This window comes from Aspergillus nidulans, chromosome I, assembly GCF_000011425.1.
Source record: "Aspergillus nidulans FGSC A4 chromosome I".
Lineage (NCBI taxonomy): Eukaryota > Fungi > Ascomycota > Eurotiomycetes > Eurotiales > Aspergillaceae > Aspergillus > Aspergillus nidulans.
The window spans coordinates 3112975-3136034 of record NC_066257.1 but is presented as its reverse complement, the minus strand read 5'-3'; the positions used below and the strand labels follow the sequence as shown (position 1 = coordinate 3136034).

General features: G+C 53.0%; 5 protein-coding genes across 5 annotated transcripts, besides 1 other annotated feature; 2 read left to right on the top strand and 3 right to left on the bottom strand.

Annotated features, from left to right (window-relative positions):
- Positions 1 to 23060: part of a sequence feature (contig 1.112 1..353724(1)) that runs on past both edges of the window.
- ANIA_06791 (type I polyketide synthase) lies at positions 105 to 7988 on the bottom strand (the record flags this gene model as incomplete). The annotated part of the gene is made up of 4 exons (XM_659303.1): positions 105 to 7133; positions 7210 to 7493; positions 7544 to 7601; positions 7653 to 7988. 4 exons carry the CDS (start codon positions 7986 to 7988, stop codon positions 105 to 107), a joined length of 7707 nt encoding a protein of 2568 aa, XP_664395.1.
- Positions 9789 to 11778, top strand: ANIA_06790 (Zn(II)2Cys6 transcription factor domain-containing protein; the record flags this gene model as incomplete). The annotated part of the gene is made up of 4 exons (XM_659302.1): positions 9789 to 9883; positions 9933 to 10709; positions 10769 to 11034; positions 11087 to 11778. 4 exons carry the CDS (start codon positions 9789 to 9791, stop codon positions 11776 to 11778), a joined length of 1830 nt encoding a protein of 609 aa, XP_664394.1.
- Positions 14376 to 15431, bottom strand: ANIA_06789 (uncharacterized protein; the record flags this gene model as incomplete). Its single annotated transcript, XM_659301.1, has 1 exon — positions 14376 to 15431. One exon carries the CDS (start codon positions 15429 to 15431, stop codon positions 14376 to 14378), a length of 1056 nt encoding a protein of 351 aa, XP_664393.1.
- ANIA_06788 (uncharacterized protein) lies at positions 16446 to 18755 on the top strand (the record flags this gene model as incomplete). Its single annotated transcript, XM_659300.1, has 7 exons — positions 16446 to 17050; positions 17103 to 17598; positions 17668 to 18291; positions 18340 to 18459; positions 18512 to 18566; positions 18648 to 18660; positions 18731 to 18755. 7 exons carry the CDS (start codon positions 16446 to 16448, stop codon positions 18753 to 18755), a joined length of 1938 nt encoding a protein of 645 aa, XP_664392.1.
- On the bottom strand, positions 20369 to 22288 carry ANIA_06787 (protein CYP682C1; the record flags this gene model as incomplete). The annotated part of the gene is made up of 5 exons (XM_050611115.1): positions 20369 to 20621; positions 20667 to 20830; positions 20882 to 20966; positions 21018 to 21043; positions 21116 to 22288. 5 exons carry the CDS (start codon positions 22286 to 22288, stop codon positions 20462 to 20464), a joined length of 1608 nt encoding a protein of 535 aa, XP_050467170.1. The 3' UTR covers positions 20369 to 20461.

Below are 23060 nucleotides of genomic sequence, written 5' to 3'. Positions count from 1 at the left end.
TTCAGTGCGCTCTAGTTAGATCTATTCCAAAACCGTCTAATTGAAGGTAGCTGATTAGGTCTACGGTCGCATTAATCATGATCTCATCAATCATTAATCGTTCATCACATTACCGATAGTGATGCAGGTACATGCGTACTCTTGCGCGTAACCTCAGAGGCAAGAGCAGCGAGAGACTCGCTTTGCATAATACTAAAGATGGACACGTCTGCCGCAGCCTGTAGGGCTAACATATTGCGCAGTTCCACCGCACTCAGTGAATCCAAACCATACTCGGAAAGATGTTTTGCAGCGTCTACATGCGCCACAGGGATCATGAAGATATCTGCTAGCTTACTGGCAATAGCCTCAACAACTAGTTTCTCTGCCTGCTGCCGTGTCTTTGCATCGGATAACCGACTAGCAAGCGAGGTGCTGGCATTGCTGTATCCGTTTGTAGCTTGACGCTGAGTGCTCTTCTGGTACTGGAGAGACCGGAATCTGGCATCTCTGCCCAGCGGGGATGGGCCGACCGGGTGCCAATGGGAGCCCGGGCCTTGATTAATGCCCATGGCGACTTGCTTATCGAATGGCGAGAGAACAGCAGTCTCCAGGACGCGCAGAACCTGCTCCTCGGTGACAGGAAAATGACCCAGTTTTGTCATTCGGTCAGCAACGCCAGCGACACCAGCGACGTATCCGACCGATTTCACGGGACCCAGATCCATGGACACGGCAGGGAGACCCTGGGAGACACGCCAATGGGCGAGAGCATCTTCGTAAGTATTACCGGCCGAGTAGTTTGATTGCGTTGTATAACCATAAATACCAGACATAGAAGAGAGGAAGACGAAAAAGTCAAGATCCGCGTCGCGAAGTTGAGTGTGCACATTCCAGCTCGCTCTGACCTTGGGATTCAATGAGGTCTGCCAGTCTTCGAATGTCATTCTCTCAAGAACAGAGTCTTGCAAGACCATTGCCGCTTGTATCACGCCTCGAATCGGAGGGAGTTCGGCGGAGCAGCTACTGAGGGCCGCTGCTAGGTCTGCCTTAACAGAGGCGTCGCAAGATATGGGTTTGACGTGACAACCTAGCGGCTGTAGTTCAGCCACGAGTTCTGCAACTGCAGGGCTGGTACCAGCGCTCCGAGAAAGAACAATGATATTTTTGGCACCATGAGCAGCAAGCCAGTGGGCCATGGAACGCCCTATGCCGCCAGCTCCGCCGACAAGTAGATAGGATGCGTCGGAGCGGAGTTTAGCAGTTCGTGCCTGCGGAACGACGCGGACCTGTTCGTCAGGGCTGATGGAAAGGACAACTTTGCCGCTGTGCTTGCCGACCTGGAGCAGCCGGAACACCTTTCCTATATCGCCCAAGGGATAGGTGGAAACAGGATAAACAGGAGAGATAGCGCCCTCTTCCAAGAGTCGTCGGATCTCAATAAGGGATGAGTGGATAGATCGCTTGTCATGCTGGGAAAGCGCCAGCAGATCAAACGAGGAAAATGTGATATGGCGAGAGAATGGGCGCATCTCAAGGTGGCTGTTCTGCTCGATATCACGCTTACCAACTTCGACAAAGTGACCGAAGGGAGCCAGAATGTTCAGACTGGCCTGAAGCAGTGGACCAGCGAGTGAGTTTAGCACAACGTCGACGCCACGCCCGTTGGTGGCTTCAAGAATGCCGTCTGCAAATGAGGCGTCACGGCTGGAGAAGATATGGTCAGCGGGAATACCATAACGCTGTATCAGTAACTCCCGCTTCTCGGCCGATCCAACAGTAGTATAGACCTCTGCTCCTATGTGCCGAGCAAACTGGATGGCTGTCTGCCCAACGCCACCAGCACCAGCGTGAATTAGAACCGTTTGACCGCGTTGGAGGCGAGCGATTTTGTAGAAGCAAAGGTATACAGTAGTAAAGATTGCGGGCACAGAAGCTGCCTGCTCGAAGCTCAACCCTTGTGGAATATGCATAGCATTGGTCCATTCAACCCGCGGACGGCTGCTATAGCCACTGCGGACAAGTGCAAAGACGTTGTCGCCGGGTGCATACCCGTGGGCTGCTGCCTGGCATCCCACGCGAGTGATGACGCCTGCACAGTCCACCCCCATGACGCGCTCCTCAAGTTGCCCCATAGCAACAAGCACATCCCGGAAGTTGACGCCGTACGCCCGAGGCTTGATTTCGACAAGGTCAGGTGGGAGTTGCGTGCAATCAGCAAGTGCTGCAGGGTCATCATCAAATGCAATTGTATCTAGGAGGCCTGGAACCCCGACCTTCAATGCAAGGGTGCGGTTGGACTGAAAGAACGACTCCGTCGGCAGAGCCTCAGGTGAAGCCCAGCACACAGATGCAGGATTGATGGCCTGGTTACGGGCACTGTCGCGGAACAACCGCGGCACCAGAATGACGCCCTCGCGCACAGCATACTCAAAGTCATATGGTGGCGGAGTCTGCGCATTGTCAGCTGCAGAACCGAAGCTTGTAGTCATGACCTTTGCAATGTCGGCCGTACTGGTATCAGACCACAGTGACTCGTGAGGGTCCAGATCAAAGGTGACGAATCTGCGGCCTGCGTACTCGTGCCTTATGCTTCGAAGAAACCCAGTGGCCAGCGATAGTTCAGGGCGTTCGCACTTCACTGCGCCGCCGCGAGTCACCCAAAGCAAACTACGACTGTGTTTAATCATGGTCTGGATATTCTTCAGGCCCGTGGCGTCCAGGTCATACAGGAGTGGCTTGTCGACCTCACCTAGGAAAACCGTCCACTTTCCCTTATAGGATTCAGCAGTCGCAGTCTCAAACTCAACAACTGGCGGAGACTGTCCGGCGGCTGCGAAATTGGAGCGGAGAATTTCAAGCCAGCGCTGCCTGCAAGGTGCGTCCTTCCGTTCAACAAACACAATGGAGTCTGGGTTTAGGGTTAATTGATGGGCAGGTACGGCGGTCGATGTGATGACACTCATCATATACCACTCGTCGCTTTCACAGTCGCGGACCTCAAAGTCGACGCCAGAAAGAGCAGCAGCCTTAAGAGTTTCATCCCAAAGGGGTACGCTCATGGAAGGGCTGAGAGCACGCTGAGGCTCTTCACTAAGCCACCAACCAGGAAGTAGCCCAAAGGCGAATTCTGTATCCAGCTGATCATGAGTAGTCTCGACAAGAAGCAGGTGGCCCCCGGGTTTCATCAACTTGCGAACATGAGACATGGTTTTGGACATTGAGGTTGTCGCATGCAGTACTTGTACCGCGACTACGATATCATAGCTTTCCATATCATAACCTTGGCTCGCAGGGTCTTGCTCAATATCTAGCTTTTCAAAGACCATTATATCATCCCAGGCTGCAAATTCTTCCCGCGCTGCCTCAAAGAAAGCCGGTGAGATATCGGTAAAGTGATATAGCTCCGCAAGCGGTCCTCCAGTAGCTGCCGTACCGATCTTCGGCAGGGCATATCGTGTGAAGCTGCCAGTGCCTGCACCTATCTCCAGGATTCGTGCGCGAGGATTCTTGTGGATTAGGTTCTGCAAAATGTGAGCGGCCTGTGAAAGAATGCGGTCACATTTGAGGGCATTTTGATAGTAGTGATTCAACATGTTGTTCTCCATCATTAGTTCTAGTGGCATCTTCTCCTGGCGGATGATGGCGGCCAAATGAGGTCCCAACTTACAAACCATCTCTCCGTTGACGCTAGAACGTCCAACACGCTCAATCAAAGACTGGCGCTGTTCTTGCGTGTCACTTGACCAGCGTGCACTGTCTTCTGCAAGCCGACATTCAGCGGCGAGTGAGACCTGTACCTGCATCCAGCTGTGATATTTGGCGTGGTGGCTTGGTAGCTTCCGCAGCTCAAAGGGCCTTAGGGAAGAAAGAGCATCATATATAAAGTAGAGACACGCCCGGCGGAGGTCCGCTAGAAGCCGAGCTTCTTCAGCCTCAGGAGGGTGGGATAGTTGCTGCTTGAGCTGTGCGCGCATGGGGGTGGACAGTAGAGACATGTCAGGACCCCAGACTACGTTGGTGCAGGGCTCGCTTTCCCACTGAGCTTTAACCTGCTGAGGTGCTGCACTTCGGCCAACCGACTGGAACACAGCGTTCCGGACCATAAGTACAGGAGATGCATCACTATTGTTGTCTGCCATGTAAATATCAGAGCGCATCGTCCTTGCATCCGAATGGTGGAGAATCGCAAAAGCTTTGAAACGGTGGCCAGCCGCCTGGCTGATCGAGTTCGATATCCAAAGACTACCCAGGGTGCGAGGTACTATTGCATCATCCCACTCTTTGCCCCCTAGGAGTGGCGCGTATACAGTCTGGAAGGCGGCATCCAGCGTAATGGGGTGAATCAGAGTCTGATATGGAGAATCGGCTGGAATTGCAGTGTCAGGAATGAATAGCGAGCTGTCAGCCCGCTGATTGTTTCCAGCCTGCTCGATATCGGTGATAATCTGAAATGCGGGCCCGTGATAGATACCCCTCTCTCTCATCATGTCATATAAATCGCTGGGGCCGAAACGTCGAGTGTAGCCAGAAAGATCAGCGGGACGAGACTTGGTAATGGTTTTATCAGGAGCATCCTCCGGCTCCATTGTAATGAGGCCGCGTGCGTGAGTTGACCATTGGTTGTCAGCAGAGACCGAAGAGACCTCAAAGCGTTTCCAGCCTCTATTGCCCATCTCTTTGTCGCTGACCTCGGATAGGCTGGTTTGGATCTCAACGCCGTCGTCATTGTCTGGTATAACTAGACCTTGCAGCAAATCGACATCGCGCAACCGGTAACCAGCAGCAGCCTGCGGAGCTTTAGATTGAAGTTCTGGCAGCATTTTGATTGCTTCAATCGCCAAACATATAAAGCCTGCTCCGGGGAATAAAATGTCTTCTTGGACAACATGTTCGCGAAGCCAAGGGGCGTCCTTGAGCTTCAGGATGTGGCGCCAGGTAGGACTGTTCGGATCGGTTCCCAATACAAGGCTGCCTAGAAGGTCATGTGGTGGCTGTGCCCGTTCGCGGAGGCCCTTGTTGAACCTTGATTCGTACCAGTGGCGCGTTTGATGATTCCAGGGATATGAGGGAAGGTCTGAAAGAGCTCGTACGCTGGGGGGCCGTCCATGAGGGAAATTAACTGCGTCCAGATCCAGAGGAAGCCCTTCTGCAACTAGGCTAGCAGCCAGCGAGTGCATGCTCCTGACTGCACTGACCTCTCGGACCAGAGAGCCTAGACAAGAGATATCTAACCCGGCAAATTTTGGTTCTGCAAGGATCTGCTTAATGGGCGCGCCCAAAGCAGTATGAGGACCAACTTCGAGAATCAAGTCGACATTGGCGCTAGATGCACCAGAAGCGCCAAGAACCATGTCGGTGAATGCATCAACAAACTGGACCGGTTTGAGCAAGCTGTCAACCCAGTGGTCGGGCTCAGACAGCTGCGAGAGGTTGGTGATACGGCGTCCAGTGACAGGAGAAGAGAATGTGATGTCACTCTCGACTTTATCGTGATTTGGTGATAGAGCTCCTTGTAAAGCGCTGCGATACAGATCTGCAATCGGATTCATGTGATGGGAGTGGAAAGCAGTATGTATCTTCAGACGATGGGTGAAGATGCCGTCGTTTCTTGCCAGCGCTTCGAGGGCATTTACAGCGTCTTGATCGCCTGAGACGGTGATACTTGAAGGGCTGTTCACGCAAGCCACTGTGGCAATACCTATCTGAGCGTCGATTCGTGCAAGATAAGTTTCTGTTTCTTCAAGGCTCATGCCTACCACAAGCATAGCTCCCTGTTTCGAGCCTAGGCTACTTCTTGTTGCGAGCAAAGCACGGTGATAGGCGACAGCCATAGCGTCTTGACAGCCGAGGGCGCCAACTGCGTACGCAGCAGCTATCTCTCCACTGGAATGGCTAGTGACAGCCACCGGCTTGACGCCCCATGATCGCAGAAGTCGGACTAGGGAAATCTGCACGGCCACACATAATGGAGTACTATATTCGACGTCGTGAACGCGCGACGCCGGTATGTCCTGATTCAGCTCCTCTATAACAGACCACCTCGCTCCTAATGCTGCGAGATGCCGATCGGTTTCCTTGAGTGAGGCTTTAAAGACCGGATAGGCCGCAATCAGTTCACGGCCCATTGCATACCACTGGGCTCCCTGGCCGGTAAAAACCATCCCAATGCGTGGGATCCCGGTGGTACGGCGCGGAACTGGCATGTTGACCTCGAGGGCTTGAATAGCTTCGCGAAAGCCATTTTGAACAGGCACAGGACGAGCGGTTACCCACGGGAACCGGGTACGGCGCTGGCCCAGCGTGTATGCAACTCTCTGGAGAAGAAAATCGGGGCTATCCGTCGCGGCATTTTGTCTGAGATATTTCTTCAGGTTGTTAACCATATTAACACAGGCCTGCTTATCGCGCGCACTGAAGACGAAGATCTGAGAGTCGAGGTTAGTAGCTGATGCGCCATATCCATCTGCTTGCCAGGGCAACGGCTGAGCCGCTTGACTCTCGACGATAAGATGTGCATTCGTACCGCCGAATCCAAAATTGTTGATGGACGCGCGGCGGACACCTCCAGGCCCTGCAGGCCAATCCTCCAACGTAGTCACCACGCGTAGATTCCATTCATCCAGCGCAATCTTCGGATTCGGCTTCTCAAAGTTGATACTGGGAGGGATCTTGCCTTTCTCGAGCGCCATAACCACTTTTATGAGACTCGCGAGCCCGCTGGCCGCCTCTGTGTGGCCAACATTCGTCTTCACAGAACCAATGCGCAGCGGTTGTTCAGATGACCGACTGTCCTTGAACACGGTAGCAATCGCACGGCATTCGATCGGGTCACCCGTCGACGTCCCTGTCCCATGGGCCTCAAGATACTGAGTGTCCGCATAATCCAGCCCCGCGCGACGGTAGCAGTCTCGCATCAAGGCAACCTGCGCCTCCTCGCTAGGCGTGGTGATTGTTTCGGTCTTGCCGTCTTGGTTCAACCCTGATTCACGCACGATGGCTCTGATGGGGTCCCCGGCGATGATCGCGTCTGACAGACGCTTGATAACTATTGTTGCAATGCCTTCTCCTCGGCCATATCCGTTGGCCCGCGAGTCGAACGCATACGACTTACCGTCAGGTGAAAAGAACCTTCCTTCGTCAGTCAGGCCCTCCTGGAAGGTAACAAGATATTACTTACCCAACAGACCCCATGGCTTTGAAGAAATCCGGATTGAGCAAGACACTCACGCCAGAGATCAGCGCCATGTCGGACTCTCCGGTCCGCAGGCTCTTAACTCCCTCGTGAAGTGCAACCAGGCCTCCAGAACAGCCAGTGTCCAGAGTGATACTGGGCCCTCGCAAGTCAAAGAAGTGCGACACTCGATTGGAGAACATGGCGTCTCCGGTACCGGTAGGTAGGAAGCGAGGCAGCCTATCCTCGTCGCGGATGATACCATCGCGGTAGTCTCTCGAAAACACAGCGGCATATACTGCAGTATTGCTTCCCGCAACGTCCGGCAATGTGATTCCAGCTGAACCGCTGTCAGCAACTGGTTCGTGAGGGTCAATTGGGCGCCCGCACCGTTTTCTAACGCTTCATAGACAGACTCTAATTGAAGACGGATTTGAGGATCCATCGACTACATTCGTCAGGTATGAAGGGTTTTTTTTTTCTGATAGATATCACCTACCGCGGCCGTTTCGGCCGAGAAGCTGAAAAACTGGGCATCAAAAAGACCAAGGTCCTGTTCAAGGAAGTGTCCGCCACGGACGTGGACCTTCTTCTCTTCAGTAGGGTTCCCCCTGCACAGCGAATTGAAACATACCGTATTAGTTCTATCGGCACTAGGGTGGTACGCCCCCTTCAGGTTGAACCGAGAAGGAGGGATTTCGCTCCAGGCGCTTCTGCCTGCCGCCAGCATCTCCCAGAGCCGGTCCGGCGTGCTGGCCTCGCCGGCAAACTTGCAGCTCAGGCCGACAATGGCGATTGGCTCTGCCGTAGCGCGATGCATACCGGCGCTCTGCATTGGTAGGCAGTTTGTAGCAAATACACACACAAAAAAAAAAAAAAAAAAACAAAAAAAGAAAAGAAAAAAGAAAAAGAAAAGAAAAAAAGAAAAACGAAAAGTCGGTCTTGAATGATAATAGTACAATGACGTGAAGAAAGTGCTCTAAGCACACTGTAAATTATACTGACCTTCCCTCCACACAAACAATAAGTGATCTAAATCATTCGACGGAGAGAAGTAAGGTCAAATATAGCCTCAACGGCATGTAGATATGAGAGACGAGGAACTGGATTTTCTTAAGTACCTCCCGGATAGGGGCTCCTATGCTAACGAGATCCCGGAATTGCCCCTCTGCCCCGTCCATGCAGCACGACTGTGCCCTGATACCGGAATTTTTCAAGCGTAGGCCCTAGCTATCTAGAATTCCTGGCAGATCTCGGCGGAATCTTGAATGCCCCCGGCGGATGCGTGGCGATGCGACGCGCAGCGGGCGAGAAAGGTCGACGCTTTAAAGAGTCAGTCTTCCACCCCGTTTGACCTCATCAAACGGCCACCTGGCCAGTGCGCAACATACCTGAATCCTTCCTGGAGGGGAGAGGGTTCGGAAGCAGGACGTACGTGCTGCCTCGGTGCATGGATTATGACGAGCGCCAGAAACCGTTTTACGCACTATGCCCCGCGGTTTAGCTCCAAGCCTCCAGTGATTCTCCACCTTCCAGGATCGTAGACGACACCGCTAGATGCCACGTAGCGTCGCAGTACACGGCTTGGTACTGCGGGAGCCCATGCTCGCGACTCTGAAACCTTGCGCCTGTGCAACCTGCAGCTATGCGTTCTAATGCGTTCCAATGCAGGATCGATCCAGACGCAACATGTGAGACGTAGATCAATCACCCGGATCACCGGAATCGCCGTTATACCATGCGCTTACAGAAGACGGTATGCAAGAACAATGGCCTGTTTGCCGCGGTCCGCATTGCGGCGCAGTCATGAATCCAATACGGAGTATACGGAATACACGGGATATATTATGGGCGGGATACGCCGGAAGGGCGCTGTCATGTGCCGTCTGCGTTGTAATTATATTTCCATCTGCTTACATGGAAATACATGAACAATACTGCCATCCAATCCTGGTCCTAGTCAAAGCGGTGGGCAGGATCGTACGTACGTACGTGGCCAAGCGCAGCCGGTTAGAGAAACCGGTCAAAGAGCGCGGCGGGTAATTCTGAAACGGCCGGCTTTCGGGGATAAAGCCGGGCTGCTGGGTCCTTATTTTAGACACCATGCTCCTACAGCAGTGCACGCATACGGCCGCAGCACAGGTGCTTGGTCGTGCGTACAGATCAGACTTAAGCATGGAAACGCTGCAATCATGATGATGCGAGTTCGCTATAGGATGCTGACTTGTCCATGCCGGACACTGCATCCTGTCGCGTGCTTCCCTTTCCGGCCATTGGAGACCGGTCTGATATCCCGTGCACACGGTCGCATAAGCTGAATCAGCAGCACAAGAAATGTTGCAGGCAATGCATGGGCTGAAGCTATACTCGAGACGGTCAAGCCAAGGCCGCCGTCTCCGCACGTGATGTGATGACTTCTTTGGCCTCAGGTCACATCTCACTCTTCACTTCAGGGGAAGAACGGCATGTCTTGCATTGTTGATCGCGGTGATTTCATCGGCCGATACTTCAAAGAGCGCGTCCTGTAAATTTTCACCTCCTCTCCTCCCCGTGGACGTGTCCAGAGTCGAGTCCCGCAGCGGATTCCATCGATCTCCCGCGTTTCCGCTCGACCCTCTCAAAGCTTATCCCCGCCATGGACGGACGCGGCCCGTACGGCCTCGCCTGTCAAAACTGCGCCAAGGGTAAGGTCAAGTGTATTGCGATGCCCGATGGCGACGGGTGTCAAAGGTCAGTGCGTGGCCTGTATTTGCTGGACAGCATGCTTACACCTGTCTAGATGCCACCGGCTCAAGAAGCCGTGCCATCCGTCTCATGGCGTGAGGAAGCGCGAGTCGCAGCATTTTCAGAGTCCTTTGATTGAGGAGATGGACGCTAAGCTAGATAGTGTACTTTCTTTGTTACAGTCCGTCTACCTGCAACCTTCATCGCCAAATGGCCAGGCTCAGCAGTATAAGCGTAAGGCCAGTACTCCAGAGCTATCTTCCCCTACTCAACCAGCGCGCACTTCGGTTTCGGAGTCGACATACATCCTCCCACCGGGGCCTCTAACATCCCCTGACATCGTGGATGCCGAGGGGGCGCTGAACCGGTTTCGCGAAGAGGTCTTACGATTTTGTCCGTTTCTCTATCTGCCGCCGGGCCTAACGGCCCGGCAGCTGCAACAGGAACGGCCTTTTCTATTTGAGACAATTCTGTCTGTGATGACGCGCTCCGTGCAGGAGAAGATGAATTGGTCAAAGAGGATTAAAAGCACAATTGCTCATTCTATGGTAATGGAAAACGAATCAAATATCGACCTGCTTCTTGGGTTGCTGGTTTACGCGTGCTGGAGCCAAGACCACTATCTTAAGAGAATGCCGACTCTGACGCGGATTGTCGAGCTGGCCGTCTCCGTTGTCATGGACCTGAATCTGAACAAGCCGCCCCCGCCTGATGCGCACAGGCTCACCGAGTTGGGTGGAGGGAATGATCCCAATTGGACGAGGAAAGGACCCAAGATACGGACGGCAGAAGAGAAACGCGCGGTTCTCGGCTGTTTTTTCGTGAGCTCTATGTAAGTGCTGTGTCAGAAATGCGTCTACCAAGCACGTAGCTGACGCGGTGCGCTGGCAGTATTTCGAGTTATTTCTACCAGATGGACGCCATGCGGTGGACGCTGCAAATGGAGGAGGACCTTGGGTCCCTTGCCGCCAGCCCCGAATGGCCGGGTGACGCTGCACTGGCTGTCCATGTACGCTTGCAGCTCCTGGCGGAAAACGCACGGAAACTTCGTGACGAGCACGGGACGAAGCCAGTGCATATCCCGTTCTTTCTTAAAAGCTTTCGGTTTGAACTTGAGGCAATTCGTAATTCTATCCCTCCCGACCTCCAAAAAGATGGTGAGTAATAGTCTTCCTCATGATCGGTCATGTGACTTATTTGACATCCTAGATACCATCCTCTCACAGTTGCATTATGTGGAGCTGAGCATCCACGAAACGGCGTTTACAGCGAACGTCATCCCCCACTCTATAAATACGAACAATCCCATAGGCCCGGATGCTGTAGACTGCATGTGGCACTCCCTCCTCGCGATCAAATCCTGGGATACCATATATCGCAGGATGCCTCCTGATGACCACACACGATGGTCGATTATCCAGTGGATCCACCTATCCCGGGCCGTTGTCACACTCTATCGACTATCAACACACCCAGCACCGGACTGGAATCGCGATGCGGTGTACAAAACTCTCAATATCGTTGATGTATTCACCCACATCCGTGCCTCCTTTGATCAGCTTGTGCCCAATCCCGGAGGCCCATTCCCAAATGACTTCTGGGCGCATGGCTGGCTGCTCGGGCGAGCGATAGCAACATGGCTGCATGCGCCAGGGCGGTTACACCCCCCGAATACTGATGAACCGACTGCCTGGGCTCAAACGAGCAGCTCCCATAACGGCGAACAGGTGCTTCCCACATGGAATCCGCCTGCGCCCGCTCTCCAACCGCAACCCATCCAAGAGTCACTTCAGTTCACGAATCCAGCCTGGATGGATGGACTGGGGCTCCCACCGGGAGATCCGACGGGAGGTATGCACCAAGCAGCGGGACTGCACCCGACGGGGCAAATGCACTTTTGAATGTAGCTCCACAGCCGGTTTCTCGCTCGATGAATAGGGCAACCGGGGGCTTTAGCATTTGGAGACGCAGGCCCGTCAAATGTTTATACATATAAACATATAACTATATACAATCCTGATTTGTTATGAGCACAGTACTATGCCCCTTCACATGTCTGTCTGCTCTGCTCACTGCGCCAGTTCTGTTTTAATCCTTGACAGGGGTTCTCATTTGAATACCACCCGTAGCACAACAATGACCGGCGTGGGTGGGCGGAGTCACTGTCCCGGACTAACCCGCGTCGATCACTGTGGCCCCCTGCTTGGCTCGGTCTTTTCCACATTGTCTGGCTCTGGATAGGCGACCCAAGAGCACAAGCAAGGATGATCGCAGGTGATCATCGCTGATCTCCTGATCGTCCTGCTCGGTCAACTATGAGACTCGCTCCGTTTCTCTCATGGGATGACAATAAACAGACTACACAGCATCCAATTGGCCTGCAGTTCTTCCTCTGGCCTATAATTGTTTGCAACGAAGCAAAAGAGAAATAAATCGAGAAATAAATCGAGATATTTCGAGTCCCCTCAAGGTCCTCTCCGGTTCCACCCGTGTACGAGCAACTCTAGATGTATAGCCCGGGCTCTCCCTAGTTTCTTATTATACCCAATAGGTCATTACCTTGGTCGATGGCCAGGGATTATTCCTGTTTCCAACCCCCGCTTGTTGTAGGTGCTTGTTGTAGACTACAGTGTACTAAAAGAATCACCGGGTCGACCACAGTAGTGCGTCAGTGCTTATTCGCTAGGATACGCGGCGCCCCGGCCTTTGGCTGGAAGAGTTCGCTACTTGGAGCACCAATCCTGCTGATTCAAATCCCAGTATTGTCTAACATCAAACTAGAGGGAGTTTCCTTCATTTCGCCTTTTTGTATATAACATTTATCCTTATTTTCGTATTCTTTTGTATCTTAAACCTCCTAATAATTTCGAAATTTTGTATTTCATTTTTTTTTTCTCTTTTTTTGCTTTTCTCTCCTTTTTTGGGTTTTATTGATTTCATTTCCTGTTTAATATTTCCCCCTCAGGTCTGTTTCTGCGCCGCCACCTCATCTACCATATTTGTCGCCGGCGCGCGGTTGCGTGAGCCAAAACTGAACTACAATTCTGTCCAAATGTGCACAGCCTTACAAGTGAGCCAATGACCCCGTCGGAAAGTGAGCATGGCCTCATCGCTGGGTTTGCCTGTGGTCCTCTGACCGAGGTGATCTATTATATATAGGGCTTCGGCTTGGCGGCACCGCGTTTGTCCTGCTGTGGCCTGGAGAACCTGAGGGGGAGCGCAACTGAGGAGCAGCAAATGGCTGGAAACTCGAAATCCTGGAACTGCGAGTCTGGGAACGATGAGCGGTTTAGACCGACCCCAGCGCTGTCGTTCCGCAGCTGGCGCGGCGTCTGGCGCCAGTAGGAAGATGGGGCATAAGAGGTAAGATATTAACAAGATCCACGAGCCCCACACAATAATTTTGCGACCGGTTGAGCGTATAAATGGGTAGAACGACGATCGAACCATATAATTTGCTCATTCTGATTGTTGATAATTATCATGAGGTTTTGCTACAGAGGGTGAGCCAGATCACCTGGCCCAGATGCGTGGTATGACAGGTGTATTCAGTCCAAGCCAGGCCTTCGCTAACCGTAACTAATCACAATCCGCGGCTAGCTGGACCTCGGTCCCAGGCCTAAGGGCTGCACTATATTATTTGTGAGAACGTCTACTCAAACTATGGCACTGTATGGGCGGGGTACAATATGCAAGAGGGCGGGAGCGCTGAACGATTACTTGTAGCGGTGAGTCAGGCGCCTTCGCGGCTTCCCTGCAAGGTTGCAGTGTTTGCGTAAGTCGGTCCATATACTGTCTCTTTGATTGACAGCTGATATTAAAAGCATGATATTAAAAGGACATGGGCCGATGGTTACCTCTATCTTCTATGTCAACTGTTATGAATTTACGATACGCTACTTGTTGTCGATATGATAGGCTTGGATAGGCAGATTCAACCATTTCTGCAACTAGTTAGCTGTATATGCATTACACCCCACATCGCTAGCGTCAAGACCGATACAGCCCTTGTCTCTCAGGAGGATGTATGTGGGGTTCCTTGATGTACTCTGAGAAGGTTCAGTGGCCCATGACGCTAACAAGTGGTTGTCCATACTAAGGGAGTTCTCGGTAGGAAAGATCGGCACGAGGTCGTATGTGCAGTCAATGATCTAATGCAGAGAACGCTGGTCATAAGGTCGAGTATGACTCGCCTCTGTTTTCACCACTGCTTCTACCACAATGCTACGCATAGTCGGCAGTACTACTCAATTGTCAGACCGATTCACGGTCAGGCTTCGGGATTGCCGAATGCGGGAATCAGTAGGGCACAGCGATACCGGAGCTGGCCGTAATGTCAGCCAGTGAAGTGCTTCTAAACTTTGATAACAGCACAGGAAAAGTATTATCAGGAGCCAATCCGAGCCTTTTGCCATATACAGTTGGGTCGAATGACACCTATCCCGATGCCATTCCCATAGAGCTGGGCAGACCTCAGACCTGCCCACCCACCACCCAGTCACGGTATCACTCCGGTCTTCCTTGCAATTTCCAGCATCGCGTGCACCACCAGCACCACATCTTGACTTTTTATAGGCACTCGATGTCCGCCTTCCCACTCAATGAGCTTTGTACTTCCGTACTCGCACCCATGATCCAGTAGATCTCTGTGTAGTGGCAATCCTGGGTCTTTAAGACCATGAACATGGATAGTGGGCAGATACAAAGCCGGTTCGAACCCAAAGCTAAACGCAGTACCATAGCTCGTATCAGTGACGAGGGAGTCTGTCTCGTCCTCCTCTGACAGAGAGAGAGAGATCATGGGCGCTCGTCCGGCGAGGAGGACCGCGAAGCGGTAGTCGACGTTCCTTCCTGACTTTGTCAATGGCGCCCATTCCCGGCCCCAGTTCCTGCTTTCCATCTCGGCTTCATGCTCCCTCTGTTGTTGCAATAGTAGGCTCGCCGCCATCTTGGCCCCCTGGCTGAACCCTAGCACACCCACCCAGTCCCCCGTCGCGCCTAGTTCATCGTCCTGATTCATCGTGTCATCGATAGCCTTCCGAATGCTCTGCACGGCAAAGTCATGGATGTCCAGGTCATCGTCTATTCGGACCGCATCTCCACTCTGACCTTGAGCGTGCGCATACGCTGCGGCGAGACTCGCACCTGCTCTCTGGGCCGCCGAGCCCGGCGGGAACCACGCCTTGAACGGACCCCAGTTGGAGTAGACACTCACCACGTCGGGACCTGGTGCTGAAGGGAAGGGGGCCTCAGCAAACACGAGGCGGAAGTGTGAGCTTAGGCGGGCGCGCAGGACGCGGCATTGGCTGTGGAAGATTCGCGCGTTTGTGCCGCCGCCGTGGAGGCAAAGTATTCGGGGAAGATGGAGGGTAGTGTCTGTGGCTTTTTGAGGTGATGTTGGGACGGTGGTTGATCTCGATATTGATTGAAAGGAGGGGGGTATTGAAGCTTGCAAATGCCGTGGTGCTGATGGCGGTGAGGGTTTTGTCCACGAGTATTCATGGATATTGTATGACGGCGCTGGCGTGGGCCAGAGATACAACGTCCCAAGCATGATGTACACAATGTGAGTCTGATGCACTGTCAATCTAAGGCCAGGACAGTATAGAATCGCACAACGCAGGTGTGAGCACGAACGGATTTAAATGGTACATCAATTACACCAGATCTACCGGAGGACTCGGTGAGCGACCTATACAATTACAAGCCCTAATTGCCCCTATACTACAAGTACAGCTCACCTCAGCCTCGATCCTTCAAAGCTGATCCGATGTATGCGAGACCAATCGGCCTTCTTCGCCGTAGAAGACCCATACTCTGGTCTCACCTCATCTCGCTACACGCGGCATGCTAGATCGTTTGATTCTGAGGTTATGGATTGTGGCTGACGTGTTTGAGCACCAATTTTCCCATTGCTAAGCCCTGCTAGAGTCATCCCGGAGCTCGGAGTTTCTATGAGGTTCAGCTGTACCGAGAAGATACTCCTGGACCCTTCAGCCACCCTGAATAATGGCGATTGAGCTTTAAAAAGTGGGTATCAAGCGTTAGGGCATGGATGATTGCTTATTCCTTATCTTGCCTCGTGTCAATGGAACCAATAATGAGGTTCTGATAATTATGGAACTCGGGAACTCAACACGTCACAGTAAATCAGCGGCGGAAATCGGTCTCTCAAGGTTCTCTCCTTCATCCAATATTACCGATGAAGGAAACTGGCGGCAGAGTTTTGAGGTGCAAATTGTTGGTGCATGTATCTTGTGTATCTGTAGACAACTGACTACTCACGAACAACTGGGATCAGATGGGCGGATGTTATTTTTCAGAGGTTGCAGAAAGATATAAGGCCATGTAGAAGTTTTCCGGGACAACAATTTGGTTATTGCTTAGCTTTGTCGAATAAGCAAATAATGAAAAAAAGAAAAAAAAAGTAAACTTTAGCTGAACCCGTGGACAATCGCACTGAGAGCCCGTCAGCCTGTCTAGTCTGACAGCCGCTCGGATATACATAGATATAGATAGTGTGAACAGTCTCATCGAGGTTCACCCCACGCTTATCCAGCTTGTCCATATGCCGCAGAAAGCCCAGCCTCAGCCCCGAGAGAGTCCATTCAAGCCAGCGCGGCAGCAACCAGGCCTCGCATGTGAAGAGTGTCGCAAGCGCAAGGCACGATGTGACCGCGCCAAACCGCAATGCGGCTCTTGTATGATGACGGGGAGGGTCTGCGTGGTGAACCATAACAGGCCACGACGGGGCCCTAAGAAGGGGCAAATTGAGAGCCTGTATTCAAGATTGGGTAGATTCATTCACGGCAGTCTCTGCATTAGTTGCTGGAAAGCGGGCATGCTGACGGTGACAGAGGTTCTAGAAGAGCAGGTGATTGAGCAGATGGAGCATATATACCACCCGGACTTCGAACCAAACTCGCATCCTCGCCATTCGCAATCTCACGATCGGCGTCAACAATCCGGCCCAGACTCTAGTCCGGATACGCAACACGAACTACCATTCCTACAGTCTCCTCCAGCTGCTCGAGACGCTGACTCCGCAGAGCGTGCCCTGCTCCCTTCCCCAGTATCACCGGTCCGGGCCATGACAGCCCAAGAACTATCATACGCCAGAACAGGCTCAAATCCAACACAAAATCCCGGCCTAGATCTTATTTTGGCTGACCTGTAAGGCCCTCGCCTTTGATTTCACTGATAACGTCGGCCTAATGCAACCGAGAGACCAGCTGTACTTCGATCGCGTACATCCCATTGCCCCCTTCCTGCACCAGCAACGACACCTCTCCCAGCGTGAAGCAGAGTCATCGGTCCTTGCGCGTGCCTGCCTCCGCTCAGCCATGCGCACTGTCGCAGCCGCAATGTCCGCACAGTATCGACGCTTCGCAGACTCTTTGTACATCGAAACTAGCCGGGTTGTGCAGGAGCTGGACACGATCGAGCGGACGCCATCGCTCAAACAGATCCAAGCCGTTTTGCTCCTGGCACACTATGAGCTCCTACGCATGGAGGAGAACAGGGCACTGGCCACGGTGGGGCGGTGTTTTCGACTAATCCAGTTGGCGCGGTTGCAAGATACAGATCCGTCTACAGATGCCGGCGCCGGAAGAGATTTCGTAAAGGAGGAGGAGACCAGGAGGACGTTTTGGGTTGCGTACTGCTTCGACCGGTTCTTGACCTCGAGGAATGAGTGGCCGTTTACATTGCAGGAGGAGGCGGTACAGTCCCTATTTGGTTGGGAGATATCAGTCGTCTAGAAGAGAACGGGCTAATCCAGGACTCGACAGATATGGATACGTCTGCCCGTCTCCGAAAGCGCGTTCCAGATCCCCCGGCCCCCTGAGCAACCGATGGACTACTTACACGAAGCCATCGCAAGCAGCGGACAAAAGACCCTCCCTCCATTCGCCGAGTACATCGTCCTGGCCACACTGCACGGCCGCACAATGAACCTGCGCCGCAGTGCGCTCCTCCTCTCAACCTCGACGGAAGCGTCGATGTTCTGGGAAAGACATAGGGCACTGTCAGACATTGTCGAGAAGCGCTCAGCCCTGTGGTCATACAGCCCGTCAGCCACTACACCCCTGGTAACCGCAGATCCGCTAACGGCGTTTACATGTCTGTTGGAGAAGACATTAATAATTTATCTTGGCAAAGTTGGCCAAACTGCTCGCGAGCAGCTGGGTGGGATGTCCGAACGACGGCTGATTGAAAACGCAAATTCCGCCGTGCAGAATCTAGCAACAAGTGAGCAGGAGACGCTCATGAACTGTCACAGCCATAGCCGTAGCTTTGACATTGGGACTGGGGGAAGAGGTGGGCATGCCAGCGGGGGTTTGCAGAGATCAGCTCAGACTGCTGCGGAGTTTGTGGCGTTGGCTAAGTTCATGTGCCCAGTTAATTGTTTTAGGGTACGCTCTTTCTTCCCTTCAGTTTTTGGACAATATTATGACTTGCAGATATGTTCTGATAAGAGTGTGCGCAGGCTCACCCTTTCCTTCCAAATGCAATATCCCGCGCAGCAGTCTTTCTTGCTACGTATGGAAATGCCGCCGAGGCTGGAAAAATACGGAATGAATGTGAGATTGAGGAACTGTGCCGTATACTGCGGGAACTGAGTGAGGTGAACAGGTTGGCGAGAGAGGTACTGGAAGAATTAGGGCGATTGACCATGCCTCCCGCCTCAGTAAGTGGGACTGCGGGTTAGGGAAAAGTCTGGCAGCATATTAATATTCTCGTACATATTGAGTTTCTAATAATATGAAAGAGGTTGACGAGAGGTACGTTTACGGGGAGCTTCAACAATGCATCTGCAAAATCTAAACAGTTAGTAAGCCGTGATGTTTATAGGCGTGCAGTGCGCGCGTACTTGTAGCGGTCTCCAACCCCCTCTCCCCACCCACGTCCTGTGAGAAGTCGGGACGCGTGACCCCAGTTTGATGCAAATAGGGTCTCCGTGAACTCTTTATATTCGCGCTGATCCTTGCTACGTGGCCCTGTTTGACTCAGAGAGGTTGAAGGATTCTGTCTCGCGAGGGTCAAGCCCCTCATCGCCGCTCGCCGTGGGAAGGTCTACTCCATAGCAGGCTCGTCTTCACGCACGGCGACCTAGCGGCGCGGAGTATCATGGCACATACTGGCCAGCTTTCCATTAAGTGAACTGAGAGAATGGTGTCTAATCTTGGAGTGCAGGGAGTCTGCTCTTGCCACTGTAATTTGTAATCAGCGCAAGGAGTGGTTGCTCCGGCCTTAAAAGAGGACCAGCAACCTTCTAGAACTCTCGCGTATATTTTCAGATATAAAGGACAGAGACTCTGGTAGACTTGAACATCAGTATGCAGCTTAACTGATATAGCCCGCAAATGATATGCGCGAGCTGTCTGCTTGTTCGCCATGTCGGTATTATATGATTATTGTGACAATCAGCACCTTAAAACTAGCACATTATATAGTTCATAAAGCACGGCCTCTCGCTGTTAGGTGCAGTCTATGTGATTCCATTTCCTAGGGTTCTCTACGCTGCCCGCGAGAACCACCAGTGCAGTGCACAGACCTAATGAGCGATGAAACTATTCAGGTTCAGGTGCTACCCTCCTGACCGCGCTCCCAGTCCCTTCCCAGGACATGCGTACTCATGATGGTCGTTTTTCAACCTTCGAGGTGGCTTCCATGGGCTAGCGGTATATCTCAGCCAATGACGAGATCTCGCAACTTTATACAGATAACTACTACCTGAGATCCATGTAGAAACATCCTTCCTTGCAGTCGGTAGGCTGAGTCCGTGTCTCCGCTTGCCAGCTGCCTTTTATGTCTCATCTCAAATCACTGCGTCCGTAATGGCCGGCTCCCGGCCGCTCCCTTGACTGAGAATTGCTCAAGTGTCGAATATATTCTGCCTATGTATTTGAACTTCGTCTACAGACAATTCAACAATCATTGAATGTCCTTGATGCCTTTGATGTGGCATTCTATGCTGCGCTGGTAAGCGGAGAGGACGTGATAAGTACTCTATTGCAGCGTGTAGCTCCAGACCTACACATCAAAGCACTGGTGCCGGATCCTGCACGCCTGCTGAGAACGAGAGCCGAGCAAAACAAGCATTCAACTGGACATGTCCAGGAACTACCCACTTCAATTTCATTTATTACCATTGGCTGGGCGGCACTACATGAGAGCTGGATGGACCGGATGCATGCACAATATCTCAGCCATAAGCACTACGGCTATAGTGTCTGCAGCTGACCGGGTACTCCATGGACGAGGCTTCTGGTGTCTTGGATCCTGCATCAAAGCCCACGAGCCGTCATAGGATGACCAATGGGGATTTTCCACGCTTCCCTGTAAGGGATGCTGCCGATTTCCAGCATTGACCTGTCTTACATCGAACCCGACGCAGCTGCGCTAGGGACACGCCCAATCGCCACCCACACCGAACGTCTACTAAGGACAGCTCCAGATAGATCAATGCGGCTGACATTGGGTATTATATGTTGTCATTCAGGTGTATATCATATGCAAGAAAAAAAAGGGGGAAAAAGGCTAAAAATGGAATTGCAATATACCCACCCGCTGGCTAAATGGTTATTTGATCAAGAACCTCACGCCCTTACTGTCCAATTTGACAAATGGAATGAAGATGTCGTGGGCAACACGCACATCTTCGACGGTGGTCTCGTAAAGCTCAAAGTTCAGTCGGCGGAGAAGACTCGAGATCACAAGCAGGATCTCCGAGCGAGCGAGGCTGGACCCATTAGACCAGATAGAGAATAAAGGGGGTGGAACGTACTGCATCCCGATACACATCCTAGATCCCCTTGAAAAGGCAACCATGTACTTTTCCAAGTGTTTTCGCTCGGTCGGGTCCATCCAGCGGTCTGGGTTGAAGCGATAAGAGTCCGGGAAGATGGATTCATCGTGGTGCATGAGGAGACAGCTCATGCTGATAGGGGTCTATGGTCGACCATCAGCAAACAGTCCGAAGGGGAGAGGGGTCGGTCATACACCGGGGGGAATTGTCCAGTCCTTGTACTTAAGAGCGTTGTACGGGGCGATGCGAGGGAGGCGAGCTGTGACACCATACGAGAGGCTAAACAAGTTTATTAGCACACTTATGAGAAGACGCAGGTGTGGACTTTACCGGAGCCCTTCAAGCATGACGCTGGTCTGAATTGAATGTCAGTATGTTGCGGGGAAAAAAAAAAGAGAGCGAGAGAGAGAGAGCTGTCGCCTACTCACCAGGTAGGGCAGCTGCTCCAGCTGGACCAGACTCGGGTCATTGCCCAGCGGCGCCAGCTCATCCTTCAACCTCTGCAACAGAGCTGGCTCGTTATGCAGGTAGAACATAATGTAGCTCATCGCCTTTGCCGTGGTCTCCGCGCCCGCAGAGACGAAGACCTGCATGTCCTGCGCGAGTCGCGCCTCGCTCTTCTCCTGCTCCGGCAGGTTGCTGTTGAGCACGTTATCGAACAGATTCTGGCGCCCGTCCTTCGTCTCAAGCGGTCCATTCTCCCGGTGTCTCTTTGTGATCTCGGCAATGCGCTTACGGCAGCGGTGCTGGAAGGCGAAGAACAGTTCCATTCCGGGATTCAACCACGCCGTCAGCGCCTCGGGCATGGCGACAAGGACCGGCAGAAGGAACGCAATCGGGCGGATGAAGACCAGTGTCTTCGCCGTGCCACAGAGCATGTGCTGCCACTGGGGAATGAAGTCGGGCTCGTCGAGGTAGTGGTAGCCGCCCTCGCCCATGGTGTAGTCGGTGATGACATCAGTCGTGTAGCAGGTAAGCGGGTACTCGATATCGATCGGCTGGCCGGTGCCTTTCAGTTCTTCGAGCCGGCGGCACAGCTTATCGACGAGCGCTTTCAGCGTCGGCTCGAGCTGGCGGATGCGCTGGATGGAGAAGAACGGGTTCAGCTGGGACCGCAGCAGCCGGTGGCGGTAGTGGTCTTCGGCCGTGATGAGAGCATAGGGAGCATTGAAAGTCCGCTGATAGTAGGGATACTTGTTACGCGGGCTGTCTCGGCTGTAGATGACTTCGTAGTATTCCGGGTCGTTGACGTGCAGTTCTGTTGGGCTGATGCGGACAATAGGGCCTGTACGGTCAGCACATACTCTCGCACCACGCAATGCCCGCGAAAACAGCGAAGACGGAGGAAAACACAGAGAAGGGAAGGAGGCGACGGTACCGTATTTCTTATGTAGCTCGCCAATGTGAAACGTAAACTTGCCGTGCCGGATAGCCTCCCAATAGAACTCATACATCACCGTCAGCGCCGCGAGCCGGGGGCCTGGGAAGTGTGCGATGGGCGACAGGTAGAGTCGATAGATCACAATTGACGCAATGTACACTGAAACCGCCGCGCCGGCGACGGCGTAGGGGTGGTCCAGCAGAAGCCTCAGCAGCTCCATGGCGAGCGTACGTCGGACAGCGCAGGGATACTGGTACAGAGGTATCGGTCACCTCGAGCTGCAGAACGAGAAGGTTCCCAACAACCAGGTCGTCGGGACGTGAGATTTAACCAGCCGTTCGCTAAGACCTCTAACTCATCCGGGGGGGGGGGGCACCGAGGGGAGGGTACGAGGCCACAAGCTAACCAGGATGCGATTTGCATTCCAGCAGCAGCGAGTGGCAGGCGCGTCGGGAGCAGCTGCCGTGCCCACAGCAGGCCAGGACTAGCACCGACTAAACTTCTGACGGCTCTGAAGAACCGAACCAGAACGGCAGGTATCTGCAGCAAGTTGGCGTTGGCGCTGACAGCTCTGTGAAGCCATTGGAGACCATTGGGGCGGCACTAACGCGCGGGAAAAAGCTCCAATGGTATCACCAATGGCAGAAGCTGACAGCTGCCGGGCCCAAAGCTATGGAGAAGAAGGAACAGCCCATCGATATCCACCAGCGACAATAGCGTTGTCTGACTCCACAGCGGCCGGGAACGGCCAGTGGGAAGCGTCATTGAGGAGCCGGCAGACCACGCCGGCTACTTACGCTCCTGTGAAGCCTGGTTTCATCAGAAGCCAGCACTCATAGATGGGCACGCTCGCACGGGCCTGACCAGGGGCCTGGACCCGTGGGCATGGGCCCATTGCGGCAGAGTGCATGAAAGCCGGTAAAGCCATCCGACTCTGCGGCCACTCCTGGCCGTCCAGGACAGCCATCATGCAGGCTGCTTTGAAATATACT